At 35.1% G+C, this 22785-nt stretch overlaps 1 protein-coding gene across 2 annotated transcripts in view; it reads left to right on the top strand.

Annotated features, from left to right (window-relative positions):
* Positions 1 to 22785, top strand: part of LOC150107853 (uncharacterized) — a 284299-nt gene that overhangs the window by 75659 nt on the left and 185855 nt on the right. For both annotated transcript variants that reach the window (XM_090392094.1, XM_090392093.1), the window contains exons 5-6: positions 926 to 1207; positions 10883 to 10922. In XM_090392094.1, the coding sequence (XP_090248220.1) occupies positions 926 to 1207; positions 10883 to 10922 (322 nt within the window). The remainder of the gene's footprint in view (positions 1 to 925; positions 1208 to 10882; positions 10923 to 22785) is intronic.

Raw genomic sequence — 22785 nt, 5'->3', positions numbered from 1 at the left:
ACGCCAGTCTTGATATAAGCTGCTTCCCTGTAGCTTATTGCCCGAGTTACCCAGATATTCAGGATTCCTGCAAAAGCCTTTATGGCACTGTACAAATCCCTTATCTGTCCATCCTTAGAATACTGTTCACATGTTTGGGGTGGGACATTGAAAGCATATAAAAAAAAGAATAATGTGGTTGTTCAGAGCATAGTAATATAGCAAGAGTGAGTTGACAGTTTGCTTTGGTTATTATGTCACAAGTGGTTTGTTTCGGCTCTGTGTATTTGCTACAGATCTATAAATACTACTCCACCCAAACCAGTATTGAGCTGATTTTTAAGAATAACAATTCTTCAAAATGGGTTCTTGACATTTTATATGACAGTTCTTTGTGAGATTTTATATGATAGTTGCCATTATGACTGGATATGAATTTGGTATATGCATGCAAGTTTATAAGATTATTAAAGGATAGCACAGGACATTCCTAAGAATTTTTCTTAATAGAATTGACTCCCAGCTCATAATAGTTGCTAATTTGATGCATAGATTATAGCTCTTGTGTGGATCATTGAGAAGTTTAATAGTCTGAAATCTGTACCCTGATTTTACCTTTTCACATTCCTGTTATGTTTATTTTGTTTATTTTTTGTTAAACATTAGAGAATTATGAGAGATAAAAACTTTCTGCAGATTGCCTAGTAATATTTAAAATATGTGCTTTGGATAACAGTGATCAGAGCTTAAATTTAGGATTAAGAAATATTACAGTGAATTTCCATAAGGAAAAGATGATTTTATTGTTTAGTTTTTAAAATATTTTATTCTTCAGTATAACTATTTAACAATAAAATGATTTTGTTTAGTTTTAAAAATATTTTATTTTTCAATAAAAATAATGAACACTCTTGGTTGCACTACAGTTTCAATGTCTTTTTTGTAGGTCAGTCGTACTCTGACAGTTTTGGCAACCAGAATAACCAATCTTCATATGGCTTTACTTCAGATAATGATTCATACAACTCTTATTCTTCAGGCACCGAGTCATCTCGTATGCCTTATGGCTCTCAGAATACTGATTCCTACAAAAGTAATCCATCTGGGAGCAGCAATTTAGGCCAAGCTTCATCATATGGAAATGAATTTAGTTCGCAGCAAGATTTCAGTTCTGGAATATCTTCATTTGAATCCCAGTCCACAGGCTATGGAGGCCGTTCTTCCTCAGGTTTGAAAACATAAATTTAAAAAAAAACATAAGTGCTAAATTAATGCATTATGTTGGAGGTTTAATGGATTTTTTACAACACTCAAAAAGAATTAAAATAGAATTTAATACTTCCTATATTTCGTCCTAGTCACTAGGACATCTACGGGGATTACAAAACCAATTAATGTAACATGCACACAAAAACTTACAACACTAAGCCCAACCACGTGGGTGACACTAAAGTCCTATCTAGGTGGAGAGCCCTCTAAGGGCGGTAGTAGGTGGCCTGGAATGTAAGGTGGGACCTCTGGTGATGAGTGTTTCCCAAATCTTCGGAAGCTTAATGCAACCGTATTTATTAAGATTTGGTTGGTTTCTGAGAGCTGCTGCTTCTAAGAAAAGTCTCTCTTTCTTGAATTTGCTGTGGTAGAGCATGGTGGTTAATACTCTGTGGGTGGTGTCCAAAACATGGTCAGCCAAGCCTGAATGGCCATAGTTGTGTTTAACGATGTACGACTTGTGTTCCTCCAGGCGGATGGATGCTGATCTGCCTGTCTGTCCAAAGTACGCAAGCTTACAGGAACAGGGTACTTTGTAAACTCCAGGCAGAGAGAGAGGAGGGAGCTGATCTTTCGTAGAACGGATAAGGGTAGCAAGTTTGCGGTAGGGCTTATATGCTGTGTGTAGGTTATACTTTTTTAGTATCTTGGCTATTTTTCCGAAGTACCACGGATGTAGGGTATGGTGATGGCATTTTTAAAATCTTGTTGACGAGAGGGGGTGGGGAATGGGGGAGGAATTGTTTTTTTTTATTTGTAATCCCCGTAGATGTCCTAGTGACTAGGATGAAATATAGGAAATATTAAATTCTATTTTAATTATTTTTGAGTGTTGTAAAAAATCCATTAAACCTCCAACATAATGTCCTCGCAGCACTTAAGCCTCTACACAAGTAAATTAATGCATGTGTGAGGTAATGCTCTTAAAATGTTAGAAAATTAATATTTTTAATTTTTTTAATGTTGCACCTATCCACGTGGATTATTTGCAAACCTATAATACATTTTGTACTGTGGGTGAGCTAAGGATTTTTTTTTTCTATTTTCATCAGTTATACATATATTTTTGTATTTTTGATTTATTTTTTTACATAGTCTGGAAACCCTGCTCTAGAAACCAAACATGGAACTTTTTCAAGCCACTTCAGGCCTCCAATAAGCAGGGCGACGATATTCATCTCCCACCTAAAGATGAACGCAAACATGCATGTCCAATGGAGGATTCAAACCCTCAGCCTATTGGTTTGAGAGTGAGTACACTAATCACTTGACCAACCTGGTAATTTAAAGAGTAAATAATAATACACTAGAAAAAGTGTCAGTTTGTGAAATTGAGGTTTAAAGTCACTCATACTTTATTATTATTATTAATGCCAGGCCTATAAGGAGTCAGACTCAGAAAGTTTGTGCACCAGAACTGACTCCTATCCTATGTCGCCTATATATATATACTCTCTTACTCACTGGTATCTATCCCACAACCTGGAAACTGGCCTATATTCAACCCATTCAAGAAGGGTGACAAGTCACTGCTGTCCAACTATGCCCTATCTTGCTTACCTTAGTTTTGTCTAAAATAATGGTAAAAATCATCAAATCCAACTCCTACACTACCTTGAAGGCATCCACCTAATAAATGACATATGGATTCCGTCGCTACTAACCAACAGGAGATCTGCTCACATGTGTTGCCCATCTCTGGACAAATGCCATGGAGAAGTTTGGCAAATCTCAAGTGGTTGCACTTGATATCTCCAAAGCTTTTGACAGGGTCTGGCACAAAGGCTTACTAAGCAAACTACCATCATTTGGTCTGTCTCAGGACCTCTGTAGTTGGACTGCCAACTTTCTGTCTGGATGCAGTGTGTGATGGTGGATGGCTCCTTATCCTCTCACCATTCAACTAATGTCAGGGTTCCACAAGGATCTGTCCTCTCACTAACCCTCTTCCTGCTTTTTATCAATGACCTACTTCAGTTGGCTCCAGGTATACAGATTGGCCTATAATTTATAGCCACAACCTTATCACTTTTGTAAAGTGGAACAGTTTTAACTTCTCCCCTCCTTACTCCTTTTGGGTCTGTGCTGTTGGAAGACTTGTTAACTCTTAATTAGTTGTAGTTTTTTTTTTTTTTTTGTTGCATAATTAGGTGCATCGGGTCAGAACATCAGGAAACACTCCTTACTACACAACTGATTGTGCTGACAACCAGCTCGCATCTCAATCTCAATGTAAATACAGCTCTGAAATTAGATAGGATATCAGCTAGGGTTTTGCGAGAATATGTAAGGGAACTGGCAATGCCTTTGACTAGGCTCTTTAGTCTCAACTCTAGTAGAGTTCCAAGGGAGCAGAAAGAGGGCAAAATAATTCTCTTGCATAAGGGAGGTTCTAAGACTGCAGTAACAAATTATAGACCAATCAGTATCTCAGGTGTCATGGTAAAAGTACTAGAAAAATTTGTAAAATTGAGAATTCAAGAATGGATTGATAAAAAAAAAAAAAAAAAAAAAAAAAAAAATACCCTGTTCACAGAGTATTTTTACCTTCACCTTGCACAAAGCCATGATCACCCTGTATGAGGGTGAACATGTCTTTGTGAAGGATCGATCATGCCTTAGTAATTTATTAACTTTTTATAATAAAGTAACTGTTGAGTTGGATAAAGGAAATGATTTTGCAAAGGCATTTGACAGAATACCACATGGAACTGTTATGCAAATTAGAACAAATGGGGATGAATATGACATTGGTTAAGTGGATAAGAGGGTGGCTGCAGGACAGATATCAAAAAGTGGTATATGGAGGGCCAGAATTGAGGCTAAAACAGGTGACTAGTGGTGTACCACAAGTTCAGTGCTTGGTGATGATGCAAAATTAAGTAGAGTAATAGTTAATCAAGGTTATGTGGACAGCTTGCAGAACGATTTAAATAGGTTGTCAGTATGGGCGGAAGATAATGGGTGCCAGTTTAATGTTGAGATTTCAAGCTGTTTATCACATTGATGGCACTATACTCTAGGAAATAGTTAAAGCTAGAGATTTAGGGGTAGTAGTAGATGGAGTTAAAGTCTAGAGGACATTGTTATGGTAGATTATTTGGGTATTGAAAAACACATTAAAGCCTTGATATGCATCTGGATTACTGTGCTGCATACATTATACATGTCTATAAGGATATGTGCTTTGCATTATGGGGTAACTAATGCAAGTGATGTGAAGTCATTAACCTCTATGTACGAGTTGCCCAGTCGTGAAATTACTTCACATTCAAGAAGAAAACTTTGTTTGCATACACTTGGATAGAGGATTAAACCAAGAATATAATTTCTTGATATCTTTAATTTATATTATAACCAAGTGGAAAGACTTTCAACAGAACAAGTAAAATATTGCAGCTATTTGAGGACAGTTTTTAGTGAGGAAAGGAAATTAAATTTGGAAATAGACAACAGATTAAGCAAAGCTGGTATGGTTGAGAGCAAGCTGAATAAATTTATGCGGACTAAGGGAGAAATTAGCCAAAACACTAGAGTGGTATACAAGAAAGTATTCAAATTCATTTTAAATTATGGATGTTAGAATTTTGTTAGAAATAATGCATTTGACAATGACTGGAGACCACAGATATAAGAGTTCATAAGAAGATTAGGGGCCTGAACAAGTTGCATCAATGGCAGTATCATATTAAAAATGAAGATATTAGTAAGGAACTTGACATTGTTAACATTCAAGAATGTGTGAGCATGGCTAATCTAAGGTGGTATGGTCACTTACAAACATTGGAAGAGGAAAGATTATCAGAAGAGAGATTTGATGCAAGATCAGAGGAAAAAGACCAGAGGAAGGTGGATATCTAAGCGGATTTATTCCACTTAGATATCTGGTGCTTGGAAGCCCAGCAAGCAAGCAACATTTTGAAAAAAATACTTAATTGCAGGAATTGGGTAGGTAAAGTGATAGTTTGTTTTTCTGGATAAGTAGATGTAAGCATGGGTAAGGAAACCACATTATTGGCTTAATATGTAATATTCTATACTTAGTGAACTATGATTTCATTTTATCTGAAAACCAAGTTGTTCCCTTGTACCATTTGGGTTTTAAGCATCTCAATTGAAAGTGCCCCAGAAGACCAAAATGTTAGTTATGACATTATGTTAGAATTGGCAAAGATATGTAGTACTGTCATAGTAGACTGTATACCCCCATTGGGGTGGCATATATCAGGAAATCAGTTGATGGATTACAATGCTTTAACCAAGCAGAAATCAAGTTTTTGATATCACTCTTTTGAAGATAAAACAAAAGATAAGGATTTTCTGATTAGATAGGTGATTGTTAGTAATAAGTAATATTTTGGATCCCGAAGGTCTAAATTTTTATGCAGAATTTAACTCATTCAGAACTTGGTGCAATAAGCAACTAATACTCTATTGTTACAGACTCATCAGAAGTATACGAATACATTTCATAAGATTTCAAAAAGCTAATATCATTGAGAAGTTAGCTTCAAATTGGAACAGTTATTTTATCCTAGTTCAAAAGTCAAAAAAATTAAAATTATTCTTTAATCAGTGAATAAGGTTACTAAACCAGTTAACTTTCCTTTGTTTATGATTGAGGAATTGAGTCTTGATGAGCATATTATTTTCAAATTACTTGACTTCTGTTCTCTGATTCCTCTGAAAAATGAAAATCGGAAATATTTTGCATATTTTCTATATGGCTTCCTCTGTTCATTGGACATCCACATATACCGTATGGTCATTCCAATACTTGATGTGCAACACCAGGCATTGCCATGTAGTCCTGTTATGTGCTTTCCTGGAGGCTTCAACTCTCTTGAAATCAGTCACTCCACATTCACACCATCTATCCATCTCATTGATGAGATGGATAGATGGTGTGAATGTGGAGAAAATATCTTCTCATTATGAGAAGTCCTCCTTCCATCCTTTCAATGTGTCCAAAATATTTTAACTTACTTCTGTTAATATCCTTAAGGAGCCTGAAAGTTTTACTGATCTTTTCTAACACCCATTCATTTGTATGCCTTTCAGTATATGATATCCTCAACAGCCTTCTATAACACCACATCTCAAAAGCAAACATCCTTTTCTTATCTGACTTCTTTAGGTTCCAAATCTGCTGTTGGAAAAACAACTGCATCCAAAATCCTCAATTTTGTTCCCATGGAGATAGATCCATCCTTCCAGACTTTAGACATGTCTCTGAGTGTTGTTTTAGCCATTCCCAATCTTCTTCTGATGTCTTCTGAACAGCAATTCCTCACATTAATAATGGGTCCCAAGTACTCAAACTTGCTGACTTCCTCAATTCTTTCTCCATTAAGGTACACTTGTTTCTCAAGAGCTTCCCTGTTTGTATTTCCTTTGAGAACCATGATATTTGTCTTGCTAGGATTGAGTTGAAGTTCTCTGTTATTACTGATCTTGTTAACTTTATCAAGGATTTGTCTTAGTTCTTTCTTGTCATTACAGCGGAGTATGGTATCATCAACATACCTCAGATTACTGATCAATCTACCACCTATCCTATTCCTGTTTAATCCTAATTCCGAATCCACGACTATATGGCTTGAAATATCAATTATGCTTGAAGCTGTGTAGAATTCAGGAGTCTTGAAGAACATGCTAATCTTTTTAATAATAGCTTTGCTTTATTTGAAGTGTTCAGAATACAGTTTCTTCTTGTGAGTAAGATTAGAGAATATAGAGTAATACCTTCTAAGTCTAATGTAAAAGCTATCCTGGAATCCAAAACCTTCCAAAACTGTTAGTTAGCTAAGAAGATTCATAGGAATAGTGAATTTCTGTAGAAAGTTAATTCTAGACACTGTAAATGTGTGAAATTTAAATTAAAAAAAAATTGTTATCTGTACATAGTTCTATCATGACCCCTTTATTAACTCATCCCAGTTTTGGTTAGATATTATATTTATCTATGCTTGTTGCAGTACTGGAATGAAAGGAAAGGTTCGCTTGAGCCTATAGCCTTTATAAAGGAAACAAGTTTCTTCTGAGTTAAATTATTCAACTTGAAAAGAGGCTTTGGCAAGAATATCAATGAGATAATTCAGGTACGTATTATTAGATCAGCACACATTGCAATAAGGTCTGACCATCAGCCTCTTTCCATGAAAGACTATCTAGAGAATGATTAGATGGACACTAGAATTGCAAGAGTATGGTATTGAAGTTTCATATTTCAAAGGCAAGTAGAATACTGTGGCTTACTAATCAAGGTCTTTGAATACTAGTTGTGAACTGAAATCTGCAGAACAGTAAAAATCTCTTGGTAGGATGGTGGAGAAGAAGTTTATTTGATCTTTTTGATCTTACAGAAAATTACAGAATGTAATGATGCTCAGATGGCTGATTCTGTCTTTAAGACTGTAAGAGAAACACTAACCGTGATAAACCCTGACATTGCATTCTTTGTGTTACGATAACATGTACCTTAGTGAGATTTATTGCTTATGTTAAACATTAATGTTTATACAATTTTCAAATTAAATAAGTAGAAGAGAAAACTTGAAGACTCCTGAAACTTGAAAAAACAAAATGTGTGAGCATTCGGGGCTTAATTTCCATGACTCTTGCTAGGTACCAAGGTTTCTAAAAAACTATTTAAAATTAAGAAAAGATATTTCTGGAATTGAATGAAAAACATTTGATGTATGCTAGATCTTGTCATAAGTGTCATCTTGTATCTGATTTAAGAGAGAAACTGCTTTGCAAGCCATGCCTACATCCATTACACCATTTCAAGCAATTGTGATGGATTTTATTGGGCCTTCTATTCTTGAGAGGCACTTGTGACATAAATTAAGAATTATAAACATGTTAACACAAGAATATTTTAATGTTTGCCAAATATTTCAGTCTGAAACTAACAGACTATCCTTAGTGGCGTGATCTATCCCAATGGCTTTAACAGGCCTTTAAGGCCCACAACCTTCCAAGCATGCTTGGATTTCTTAACCGAAGTACGAGGATAGAATGGTCACTCCTATGCCTCAAGGTATTCTTGGCTGTATCCCTGTGTGTTCACGGGGCCGGTTTGCCTGCTTGCGGGATGAAAAACACCAGATAAACTGGCGGAAAAAACCCTACTGCCCGCGCCCAAGACCGGCTAACTTGGCTATGGCTGAGGAAGATCCTTCAGCTCCTCACGTCTCCGACGGGAATCGAACCTAGGACACTCCTTCCCCAGGCATATGGTTGCGAAGCGCAAAGCCACTAGGCTAACCGCGCGGACTTAGTGGCGTGATAGGAACAGTTTTTACAAGGTGGAATGCAAACAACTGATCATTCAAAAGTAGAACGAGCCGCGTGATGTTACATTGCTAAGCATTAAAGAGAGGTAAATTTCATCAGAGTGATGAATAAATTATAGGTATTAATTCACAGTTTCATATAACAATCCTAATTTATATATTCAGTAAGAATTAAAGGTCTCAATTTAAAAAAAATTTTCGATTGAGAAAACCTTGTAAAAACTGTTCCTATCAAACTACGAAAGATAGTCTTTTAGTTTCAGACTGAAATATTTGGCAAACATTAAAATATTCTTGTGTTAATGTGTTTATAATTCTTAATTTATTGGGCCTTTTCCTAACGCTGGGGGGAAACAAACATTTACTAGTAATTTGCATGTTTATAAGATTTTCTAAGGCTTGTCCCTTAAAAAAAAAAAAATCAACTATAAAAACTATGGCTAAGAAATTTCTAGAAATAATATCTAGATATAGATTTTCTCAGATTATTCTTTCAGATCAAGGCTGTAATTTTATTAGTGAGCTCTTTCATGTGTATAATAGCTCATCACTTCATAATGATATTGAAAGGAAATCATTATCAGAGTCTGCAAGAGACAGCACAACTTTCTAAAGAAGAATCATAGTTGTATGCAAAGCTGGGTTGCACGTATATAGGGTAAGGAGAAGCTAAAAAAAAACAACACTTTCCTTCTGCTAACATTGTAGCTTTCTCTCTTTGTTCAACCTTATTTCTGTCAGGGAAGAGCTAAAGCCCTTATTTGTTTTATCCTTGTTGTCTTTGGTTGCAAAGGAACTAGAATGTGTAAGGTTGGACCTCTTTGTTGTAAAAATGAATGGGAAGAAATTAAGGGAGGGGTTAAAACCAAAGCCGAGCATCAGTTCATCACTTCATCTCACTATAGTTAGATAAAGAAATAAGATGGTGAATTGCAAGCAAAAACCTGTGAGATACTGCATTTCTGTAATGCTATTCAACTTAAGTAGGATTCATTGCTCAAAAACTACTCAATACATGTTGAAAGTTTTTTCACTTAGTTTCACTACTATAAAAATTAAAGATCCAAGAAATTATTCTTATTCAAGAAATACTTAGATTTCTCTTTATACCAAGAGAAAAACTTGCAACATCTGTCTCTAATCCAGAGTATTATAGTAATAAGGTTTGACACATTTTGACTATTTGTATATGGAAATATGACTTGTATGTTACTTCAACCATGGTATCACTCACTTCTGCATCTGGCTCCCACTGATGAGACCAATAAATGTTGAACCTGGTCTAGGTTATGGCCTTTTCCATAATGCATACCATTGTACGTGTCTGTAAGGATATGTACTTTGCATTATGGGATACTAAGGCAATTGATATTAAGTCATTAGCCTCTATATACAAGTAGACCAGTTGTGAAAGTGACTTCACGTGTAAACTTTGTTTGCTTACACTTTGATAAAGGATAAAACCAAGAATATAATTTCTTGGCATTTCTAATTCATACTACTCAGTACACTTGCCAAAATAAGAGACTGCAGTTAATCTTGGTTCAAAAGGCAAAAGGAAAACCTTCCTGTTGAGAATAATCTAGACCTATGTTTCCAAAGCAGACAGATTTTGCTGAAATGCCTGAAAGAATTGTAACAATCAGTGCAATTAAAGCACTTCTTCCACTAAGAACTATCCTTTCCCTATCAAACTGTGGTTTTGTTGAGAACTGTTTTGCTCAATGATACCTGCTGCCATGCTAAGTGTTGTGAACTGTAAGTTGAGTAGAACTTTACTCAGAATTTAGTGAATCTGAAGCTATTATTAAGGTAGCTTTTCAAATTGGTAGGTACTAGTGCTAGGTACTAATATAAATCATATCAAATAAGTGTAGCAGACTCTGTTACATTAATTGAATATCCAGCACGCAGCAGGTATTTATTATATTAAATGAATGTGTAGCAACTGATCTATTATATTTTCAGTGTTATTTGTTCTTATTAAATTGATCACTGTCATTCTTGGAATCTAAGCAATCACACCTCACTGTTTCTTAAAGTCACTCTTATTTTATGATCAGAAGACAAGTCTATTTCTGCATCACTCAGTGCACACTACACTGGTCATAATGTTCCCCAAGGCTGTTAAATGTGACACTCTTTGCCATCAAGATAAACACATTCCCATAGTAGGCAATGCTCTATATGTTGGTGACTTTACAATTTACTATACAACAAATTTTGAAATTGGCTTCATTTTACCCCCCCCCCCCCCATAATTTTGTCTTATTTAATATAAAGTATTTGGTTCGTAGCATATTGATTAAAATGGTGTTATTGGTTTACTCTAGGTGGCTATCGTGGCAGTAATGGAAGAGACAGGGAATATAGGTGAGTATATATACACATTGTGAAATGAAATGTTTCATCTGTTCTTGGGAAATAAATATAAAATAGCTGAAAATTTTTATTCTTGAATATAGACATGGAGAATCTTACTTCATTAGATGACTGTAGTCATGAGTAATTCTTCATAATAGTTTGTATGTACTATTCATTCTTTTGTTAGTGTCTGATTATTGTGAAACACACAAGCTCAAAAGTACACTGCAGAGCAAAAAAATTGTATTACATGCTTATAAAATCCTGACATTGATTGGTTGAGAAATACTGATCTATTTATTGTATCTACATTAGCATTCTGAAATGAATGTATAACACATTTCCCCGTGTTTCTTCGTTATTTGTTCACTTGGGAAGACACAGTTCTCTTGGGTCTTGCATAATAGTAGTCTTAAGATTTTCTACTTACCACTGAACATCAGAATGAAAATCAAACTATTGGGGTAAGCATTAAGAAAGGCATGCACATACAATTATTCTGAAACTATATCTGAAATTCTGCAGCTGAAAAAAATGGATCTTTTTTTCTCCTTTAATTCAAGGTATACAGAAAGAGAAGGGAAAAAGTTAACCCTGCAGTTGTGACATATATTAATTTTGAAGGATGTAGAGGATGATGCTACTATAGTACAACACTATGTCTAGGTTTCAATTTAAACAAAGTAATTCTTTTAAATTTTCTCTAAATTGTTTGTTCTCAATTTAATTGATCTACATCTTCAGCTTAGTACTCCAGGTTTTTTCTTTGCCATTATATTTGTGTTGCTAAATTTTTCATTTCCATTAAATTATATCATCTGAGATTAACTCTTATTACAAGTTCTTGCATATTTATAATACGAAGTTTATTTCTGAATTTTTTTTTATTTGTTATGCCATTGCTCTTTGTTCGATAAACGCTTTTATTAATGCTCAGCAGTTGTTTTGCTTCTAACATCCATCTCTTATATGTTAAAAATATCATATTCTAGCAGTTATTTCCACAATATTCTGAATGATCTCTGAATCTTTAAAAAAAAATGATTTGTTCTGGCTTCCCATCATCAAATTCTAACATATACCTTCTAGTGGTGTACAGGATATGATAGTACTACATGAAAAATTTACATCATTACTAACTTCTTATCTACAATTTTCCCCCAAATCACTCTGTTACTTGTCAACACTCCAACATTATCAGATCTTATATTTCTATCGTCAAATACAATTTTTACCATATCAATCCACCTGTATCTTGGTCTACCTCTGGGTCTTTTCCCTGCCAGCCTGGCAGAAAACACTTGTTTTGCTAATTTTTCCTTGCCCATTCTGTTTAAGTGACCATACTACCTGAGACTAGCTCTGCTAATGCATTCCTGGATGCTGACAATGTCAAGTTCTTTCCTAATATCCTCATTTTTAATATGATATTGCAATTGATGACATTTGTTCATGCCCCAAATCTTTCTCAGCATTCTCATATCTTTGGTCTTTGGTTAAGTATTTTACTTCTGACCCAGCTCTCAGATCCATAAGTTAAAACTGGTTTGAACACTGTCTTATATACAGCTAATTTAGTGTTCCGACTAATTTCTCTCTTATTCCATATGAATTTATTCAGTTGACTTCCTAACGTACTAGCTTTGTTGATTCTGTTGTCTATTTCCTATTTTAATTTACCATTTTCACTAAAAATCATGCCTAAGTAGCTGAAATGTTTTACTTGTTCCACAGATTCTCCATTCACAACAGAGTTGATATTTTCAACCATTCTACCTATTTTCATTGTCTTTGTCTTTTTATTGCTGACCTTCATACCATATCTATTACAACAGTTATTCGATTTAGTCAGGGAATCTTGCAAACTTGTAGCAGATTTATTTAGAAGTATAACATCGTCTGCATAAAGCAAAGAGCTGACATTAACATCTCCAATTTTGATATCATGTTTAATACCACTTTCCTTCATATTCCTCTGTTATTCATATAGATAATGAATAACAGAGGGGATAATGTACATCCTTGTCTGACACCAGATTTTATATTAAACCATCTTCCTGTACTTCAATTCTAACTGTTGACTTACAAATAAAGACTAAGTATTGCTTGATATAATACACCATATAACTGTAGCATATTGAATAGCTTCTCTCTTGGCACCTTGTCATATGCCTTTTCCAGATTTACAAAACTTCAAAACAGAACTTTGTTATATTCCCCTGATTTCTCAACTCTTTACTGTAAAGTGAAGATCTGATACTGACATTGATCTGATATTGACCTCTATTTGGCCTGAATTCAGCTTAATCTTCACCAAGGTTTTCTTTCTCAATCCTTCTCAACCATATCTCAAGTATACTTGCGTAAATCTTACCAGGAACACTCATTAGAGAAATAACTTTGTAATTCTCACATTGTTTTATTTCCCTTTTTATATATTGGTACTATGAGAGCCCTCCTCCAATCATCTAGAATTCATACCAGGCTTTCTGAACTATGCAGTGCAGCCATTGTAAGACTTTTATACCCTCATATTTGAGCATTTCTGGTCAAACATCATGTACTCCTGCTGCCTTTCCACATTTCAAGCCTTTGATGGCTTTTTCCACTTCAATTATGGATATGTATTCCTGACTGTATGCCTGTTGAGTGTTTTTTACAACTTTGCTATCACTGCTTGTTTCATTTAGCAATTTTTAAAAGTAATTACTCCCTACTTCAAGGATATCTTATTCTCCACTTTTCATGTCACCTTTATCATCTCTAATTCCTTCTACAGCACTTTCCTCCATTTCTGAGCTTCTTCAACAACCTCCAGAATATCTTACCACCTTCTTGATATTTATTTTCCATGTTCTTACCAAAGTCTTCCCATTACTTTTGTGTTCAGCTAGTTTTACAGTGTTCAGCTTTCTTACATTTGCCACTGTATTCTCTAAGAGCACAAGCTGATTTATTTGCAGGAAATTTTTGATATGCTTTCTTCTTTTCCTTCACTGCCTCTTTAACTTCCTGTGTCCACCATGTAGTTCTGATTTTTCTATCGTTGCAGATAACCTCACCACGTGCCTCTGTAGCTGAATCAATCAGTGTTTTCTTCAGGGTTTTCACTGAATCTCCAAGATTTGATTCCTGTTCTCACACTCTTTAATTTTTTCTTGAATAATGTTTGTGTATTTTAGTCTACAGTTCACATCTGAGAGCTGCTCGACTTTTATTCACTTTAAAACTTTCTTGTATGCTTTTCTTTTCAATATAAAATTCAATTTTATCCTGCTCAAGACTAAATAGTGATCACTTCCAATTTCAAATCCTCTGTACACTCTGGTGTCCTGCACCAGTGAGAAAACATCACTATCAACAATAACATAGTTAATGAGACTTTTCTTATTAGTCAAAATACTAAATTAACTTATACAGGATGGTGTTCAAACCAATTTTGACTTATGGATCTGAAAGCTGGGTTAGAGATTAAACACTTGACCAAAGACTAGAGACCACAGATATGCGAGTTCTGAGAAAGATTATGGGTGTTAACAGAGGGCATCAATGGCATTATATATTAAAAATGAGGATATTAGGAAAGAACTGGACATTGTTAGCATTCAGGAAGGTGTTAGCAGAGCTGATCTCAGTTGGTATAGTCACTTGAACAGAATAGGGAGGAAAGATTAGCAAAACAAGTGTTCTCTGTCAGGCTGGTAGGAAAAAGACCCATAGGAAACCAAGATGTAGATGGATTGATACAGTAAAAAGTGCCTTAGATCTGATAATATAAGAGTGGTGACAGATAACAGATTGATTTGGAGGAAAATTGTTGATAACAAGTTTGCAATGAAGTAAGTTCTTCATGTAGTACTATCATAATATCCTGTACTCCCCTTGAGGGTACATGTTAGGAAGATGATGATGTATCTGATCCTGACAAGCTTTGTTTGACCTGATCCCAGCTTGTCCTACTACACAATTTTTTTTACCTGTATTCTCAAGAATACTTGCTTAAATCTTAGTGGGAAAACATTCAGAGAAATTCTCCTGTTATTCTCACATTCAGCTTTATTCCTTTTTTTTTTATATATATAGATTGATACTATGAGTGCTCTACTACAGTCATGTGGAATTTGATCCTCTGACGAGACTTTCTGAATAATGAATTGTATTACTATAAAATATACGTCCAGATTGTAGTATTTCTTGTCGAATATTATCTACTCCAGCTGCTGTTCCATATTTCAGGTTTGTGATAGGTTTTCTACTTATATTCCAGATGGCATTCCTGCTGAGTGTTTTCTGCCACCATGCTATCACTGCTGTTTCATTTAGCAATATTTCACAGTAATTATTCCATACATGAAGAATATCTTAATGTATTCTCCATTTTCATGTCCCCTTTATTATCTTTAATTCCTTTTACAGTACTCTTTCCTCCATTTCTGAGCTGTTTCAATAATTTTTTTTCAACATCTATCTATGAGAGCTAAATCTAAAATAGTAACCTCTTTTCCCAAGTTGGCACATCCTGCCACTATGTGTTTTCAATAGCTTCCAGAATATTTTCTTTATATTTATTTTTAATGGTCTTACCGAAGTCTTCCGATCACAGTTTGTTTACAGAATGTGCTTTGCTTTCTTACATTTTTTTCTATTTCCCTAAGAGCACAATGTGCTTTACTGGGCCAGGAACTTTTGATATCCTTTCTTCTCTCTGTTGACTGTCTCTTTAATTTCCTGAGTCCACCATGGAGTTCTGATTTTTCTATCCTTGCAGATTACCTCATCACAAGGTTCTGGCTGAATCAAAGTTTTTCTTTAGGGTTTGCGACTGAATCTTTAAGGTTTAGTTCTTGTTTTCAAACTCTTTCAGTTTTTCCTGAATAATGTTTGTGTATTTGAGTCTGCAGTTCATATAATGTTCCATTTACCTGATATATCTGTAGCATTTTGAAAAGCTTATTTCTGGGCAACTTGTCTTATGCCTTTTCCAGATCAACAGAAGTACAGATCCTTGTTATATTCCATGATTTCTCAACTATTTGTCATGAAGTAAAAATCTGATCTTGGCAACCTTTATTTTCTTGGGCTTAATCTAGCTTGTTCTTCTGCAAGTTTCTCTTACACAGTATTTCTTAGTCTCTTTTCAAGTATGCTTACATAAATCTTACTTGAAAATTAATAGAGAAATTTCTATGTAGTTTTCACGTTCAGCTTTATTCCGTTTATTGGGTGAGCTTTATTCTTCGGAATTATGCAGTGTAACAGCTGCAGAACTTTTGTACCTGTATATTTGAGCATTTCTGGTTGGATTACATCTACTCTAGCTGTCTTTTCACATTCCAAGTTTTTTATGGGTTTTTTTCCCTCTATATTGATATGTACTGCTGTCTACATTTCTTTTGAAATTTTTCTACTAGAGTCCTTTCACTGCTTGTTTGAGATTTTCAGAGTAATTACTCAAGACATCTAGGATATCCTTATATTCAGTTTTCATGTCATATTTATCATCTTTGATTCCTTTCACAGTATTCTTTCCTCCATACCTACTAGCCTTTCTTATATTTACCTTCTATATTCTTATTCTTCATCATCATCAAATTCCTGACATGTACCCTCAAGGGGTGTAAAGGATATTATGATAGTGCTACATGAAGAACATGCATCATTACTGTCTTCCCATGACTTTTGTTTAGTTACTTTCACTCATAGCTTGGTTGTCGTACATTTTTTTGTGTATTCTTTTAGGGCATTTGCTGACTTATTTGCCAGGAACTTTTGGTATGCTTTCTTATTTTTTGGCATTCTTATTTTTCTATCTTTGAAGACAACTTCGACCGCATACCTCCCTAGCTGATTCAATCAATGTTTTCTTCAGAGTTCGCCATTAAGACTGCAAGGTTTGGTTCTTGAGTCTACAGTTTATCTGTAAAAGATGCTTAACTTTAATTATATTTAAAACTTTATTACATAAGCGATGGCACTTCATCATCATCATCAAATTCCTGCCATGGGGTGTACAGGATATGATATTACTACATGAAAAATTTACATCATTACTAACTTCCTATCTACAATTTTCCTCCAGATCAGTCTGTTACTTGTCAAGACTCCAATATTATCAGATCTTATATTTCTGTCGTCTAAGGCACTTTGTACCCTATCAATCCACCTACATCTTGGTCTTCCTCTGGGTCGTTTTCCTGCCAACCTGGCAGAGAAAACTTGTTTTGCTAATCTTTCCTCACCTATTCTGTTTAGATGACCATACCACCTGAGATTAGATCTGCTAACGCATTCCTGGATGCTGACATGTTATATGTCAGCATCCAGGAATGATGACATATAACATGTCATCCTGGATGATGACATGCTGACATGTCATAATATCCTTTACACCCCTTGAGGGTACATGTCAGGAATTTGATGATGATGAAGAATAAGAATATAGAAGGTAAATATAAGAAAGGCTAGTAGGTATGGAGGAAAGAATACTGTGAAAGGAATCAAAGATGATGTCAAGTTCTTTCCTAATATCTTCATTTTTAATATGATATTGCCATTGATGCCATCTGTTCATGACTCTAATCTTTCTCAGGACTCATATTCTCATATATCTAGTCTTTGGTCAAGTGTTTTACTTCTGACCCAGCTCTCAGTTTCGAACACTGTCTTGTTTACAGTTAATTTAGTGTTCCGACTAATTTCTCTCTTATTCCATGTGAATTTATTCAGTTGACTTCCTACTATACCAGCTTTATTGATTTTGTTGTTTATTTCCATATTTAATTTACCATCTTCACTAAAAATCGTGCCTAAGTAGGCGAAATGTTTTACTTGTTCCACAGGTTCTCCGTTCACAAGGCAGTTGACATTTTCAATGATTCTGCCTATTTTCATTGTCTTTGTGTTTTTATTGCTGATCTTCATACCATATCTATTACAACAGTTATTCAATTTAGTCAAGGAATCTTGCAGACTTGTAGCGGATTTATTGATAAGTATAACATCGTCCGCATAAAGCAGAGAGCTGACGTTAACATCTCCAACTTTGATATCATGTTTAATACCACTTTCCTTCATAATGTGATCAATATAGATAATGAATAACAGAGGGGATAATGTACTTCCTTCAATTCTAACTGCTAACTTACAATGCAAATAAAGACTAAGTGTTGCTTGTTATAATGCTCCATTGGCACCATATAACTGTAGCTTATTGAATAGCTTCTCTCTTGGCACCTTATCATATGCCTTTTCCAGATCTACAAAACTCAAATAGAGATCTTTGTTATATTCCCATGATTTCTCCACTATTTGTCGTAAAGTGAAGATCTGATCCTGACAGCCTCTATTTGGCCAGAATTCAGCTTGTTCTTCACCAAGCTTTTCTTCTACAATTCTTCTCAACCATTTCTGAAGTATACTTGCATATATCTTACCAGGAACACTCAGTAGGGAAGCAAACTTTGTTTACACTTGAATAAAGGATTAAACAAAGAATATAATTTCTTTGCAATTCTCTGTACACTGTTGTATCCTGAACCATCATGAAAATATCAGTATCCAAAATGATATAGTCAATGAGGCTTTCTTCTTGTGTCCCCTCTCAATGTGAAATTGTGCACATGTTCCTTGGAACATGGTGTTGTTAATGACTAGTCCATATGCTGAGCAAAAATCCAGCAAATACTTACCATTATTATTTGCCATGTCCTTTTCTCCAAATTTTCCAAACACATTTCTATATGCCCGGTGGGATTCACTTTCTACTATTCTCTTCAGATCTCCAACAAGTATCTCTTTTTACATTTTCTTTATGTCAGTTATCTTCTCTAATGGATTGGAAAATTCCTCTAGTTCTTCCTTATGAGATTCTTCTCTGGGGCCAATGGCATAAATAAGTTTTTGTTCATTTTTTCATTTTGAAATTTGCCCACAGACTGCTTGAAACTGCCTTCCAATCAAAAAGTTTATCTTCATGCTGAATGCTATCAATACTATTCTTTCCTTGATCATTATTGCCTGAATATAACCTCCTATACTTATTATTTAGCAAGGTCTTACCTGTTTTTGTCATCTTTGGTTCGTCGATGAAAATTATGTCCACATACTTTTCTAGTTCTTCAAGCTCAATTTCCTTTCCATGAATACTCCTTATGTTATTGATGGTCACTATCTTTAGTTCCTCTGACACCAGATTTGTTCTTCTAGATGTTGAGCTTGAGTCTATTCCAGTAGCTGAATTTTCACTGCTTGTCCTGGTTCCCTGACAAACAGCAGGGGGCTCTTGTTTAACTGGGCAATGCTCCACCTAACATGAAATCTCATGGTCCAATCCTTACCTTCATGTGGTGTACCATGTTAGTAGATATCCAGTGGGTACTAACAAACAAGGATTGGCTGGCAATTTGGAACTTATCATCAAATTCCTGACATATACCCATGAGGGGTGTATAGGATATGCCAGTACTACATGAAAAACTTACATCATTACTAACTTGCTATCCACAATTTTCCTCCACTCAGTCTATTACCTGTCAAGACTCCAATATTATCAGATCTTACATTTTTGTCTTCTAAGGCACTTATTACTGTATCAATCCACATATATCTTGGTTTCCTCTCGGTCTTTTTCTTGCCAGCCTTGCAGAGAACACTTGTTTTGCTAATCTTTCCTCTTCTGTTTAAGTGACCATACCACCTGAGATCAGCTCTGCTAACACATTCCTGGATGATAACAATGTCAAACTGTTTCCTAATATTCTCGTTTTTAATATGGTATTGCCATTGATGCCATCTGTTCATGCCCCTAATCTTTCTCAGAACTCTCATATCTGCGGTCTCAAGGCTTTGGTCAAGTGTTTTACTTCTGACCCAGCTCTCAGATCCATAAGTTAAAATTGGTTTGAACACTGTCTTGTATACAGCCAATTTAGTGTTTTGACTAATTTCTCTCTTATTCCATATAAATTTATTCAGTTGACTTCCTACTAATAGGGATTTAGCTGACCAAATTGTACACTTTATCGGCTTAAACCACAAATAATATGATGCATCACATGATGGTGGGGATTGGACGTTTTGTGAGTTGCCAAAGCAGCAAAAATCAAGGTCTCACCTTAAACAAGCACATCAGCATATTATCAAAGACCTAAGTCTTAATGAATTACATACCACATTGCAACAATGAGCTTATACATCTGACATCGAGATGTTACATTCAACATCTGGCTTATGTTCATTTAAAGGAAAACGGTTACTAATTTAAGAATATTCTGATAATACCTTTTCCCCTATTTGTATTCAGTCTGAAGTTTGATATGACATGATGTATGAAACTAGTAATTAAATATCGTTTTTTCTAAAAAAAATTATGTGGATCTTGCCTGAATAACACTATGGACATTTCAAGTCACGTTAACTTCAACTCTATTTCACTTTATTTTAATATGAGAGTAAATTAGACTGAATCTTCTACTGTTTTCTTTAATCAATAGTCATTAAAAAAATTCTAAAATCTGAGCTAACTTCAGAAATGCTGTATTACTTGTTGCATCTGTTAATGAAAAAAAATTTTTTTACTTGGTTATAAATTAAATTATTATTATGATTACATGACACCTCCAGGGAGTCCATAAATTCATCGAGGGAGGGCATCTACTTTACAACTATCTCCACTACTCGCTCAATCCACCAACTACAATGAAGCAACTACACCAACACCATCTACCACCCACCACCACCCCTTCACAGAAAATCAGAAACATCCATGCCCGTGGAGGGATTCGAACCCGCAGCCTTTTGGCTGGAGAGCATATACATTAACCACTCAGCCAACCAGGCTGGTAAGGATGCCAAGAAATTATATTCTTGGTTTATCTTTATCCAAATGTAAACAAAGTAAGTGCATGAAGTATCTTCACAACTAAGTTACTTTTATATAGAGGCTAATGACTTCATATTAATTGCCTTAGTATCCTATAATGCAAAGAACACATCGTTTTTGTGAGTATAAATGCTAAGCATTATGGGAAGGGCCACTACCTGTACTGGTTTCAACCTTTATTGAGGCCTCATCAGTGGAAGCCAGATGCAGAATGATACCAAGGTTGAAGTAATGGAGAAGTCATATTTCCCATATACAAGTAGTGAAAAGGTGTTGCACCTTAGAGTAATTTAAACTAAGGTGTGACGCATTTTTGTTGACACCAATAGCTTGTCATAAGCAAATGAGTGTATTTGTTGAGACCTGGATATATCTATATCCACTGAATGTAAACTAATCTAAACCCGACTGATTGTGACACATGAGATGGTGTATTAAACAGTTTTCCAGAGGAAGAGATGGAAATTGGCCATCTATGATTCCCAAAATTATTTGACAAATATAAGACATACCCCCTCAACCTCTCAGAAACTGCTCAAGTCTACATATCTAAAAGCTGAAGAAAATTCTTAAATAGAACCATTATGGATTCCACCAAAATGTCACTGGTATTAAAACCCATTGAGGATCTTGCTGTAACAAATTTCACTATTTCATAAGAACAGCTGCAGTTATGGACATACTTGCAGAGATCCCTATCCCTAGTGGGCAACTATACTCCTTTTTACCACATTCAGCTTAACACTGTTCTGGTAGTGAGTAGCAATTTGCTTGTCACTGGGATTTCTTACTACATTGTTTCATTTACACTGTGGGATATTATCAGTGTGAATATAGATGAGACCATTTTGACCTCTTTCTTCTTAATAATGAAGATGTAATACCTTCTTCCATATGTCTGTCTACTCTTGTATATAGAAGTTATCTGTGATTTGCACCATATTATCATGGGTATCTCCATGATAATATGATACCCATATTATCATGGGTATCACCATATTATCATGAGTATGTCCATCTACAGATATGGAAAATTGACCAGACTGAGTTGATGGTTTTCAGCCAAATACATGGGAATAAAGGAGCAATAAAATACTGTATTGTGTATACAGCAACAACAGCAGTTCTAATAAACATCTGGATTTGCACAATATTTATTTCATGTGGGGTTCCCCCCTTTCCTCCCCCATCCCTTTGGACTGGTTGAGCCCTCCTGATGAGGGATGGAGTGTGTATTTTATGACTGTAGATCCATATTTTAGGAATGAGTGAAGTTAGGTGGCCAGGATCAGGCAAAACTCAAGTCAATGACATGACAATGTATCACTCTGGAAGTTGTGAAAACAACCATCAAAACGGAGTTAGAATAATAATAAACAAAGATATCAATAAGTCACTGTTGAGCTTCATCCCTTACTCAGATAGGATGATGTTATTAAAACTGAAAGAACAACCACTAGATGTTAATCTTATACAAGTCTATGCCCCTACTGCTGACAAGAGTGATACCAAGATTGAAGAATTTTATGATCAATTAAAAGACCTAATGAAAAACACAAAAAAGCATGATATTAGCATAGTCATGGGTGATTTCAATGCTAAAGTTGGGAAAGGTAGAAGTGGAGATGTAGTTGGCGAACATGGACTGGGCACAAGAAATGAGAGAGGTGACCGTCTTTTTCAATTCTGCCAGGAAGAGGAGCTAATAATCACAAACACATGGTTTAAGCTACCACCTCGAAGATTGTATGCTTGGCGATCACCACAGGATAATAATGGGAATATAGTCAGAAACCAAATTGATTACTTACTAATTAATCAACAATTTCGAAGTTCTATAAAGAGTACAAAAACCTATCCTAGTGCAGATATTGCTTCTGATCATAACCTACTGGTGGCAGAATTACAACTTAGACTGAAAGCTAGCTATGCTTAAGAAGAATGATGACACTTATCAAGAATGATGACATCATGAGGGTTGATGAATCGTGG

This window comes from Typopeltis vanoorti, chromosome 4, assembly GCF_054136105.1.
Source record: "Typopeltis vanoorti isolate ZY-2024b chromosome 4, IOZ_Tvanoo_1.0, whole genome shotgun sequence".
NCBI classification, from domain to species: Eukaryota; Metazoa; Arthropoda; class Arachnida; order Uropygi; family Thelyphonidae; genus Typopeltis; species Typopeltis vanoorti.
This window is presented reverse-complemented; position numbering and strand designations above follow the sequence as displayed.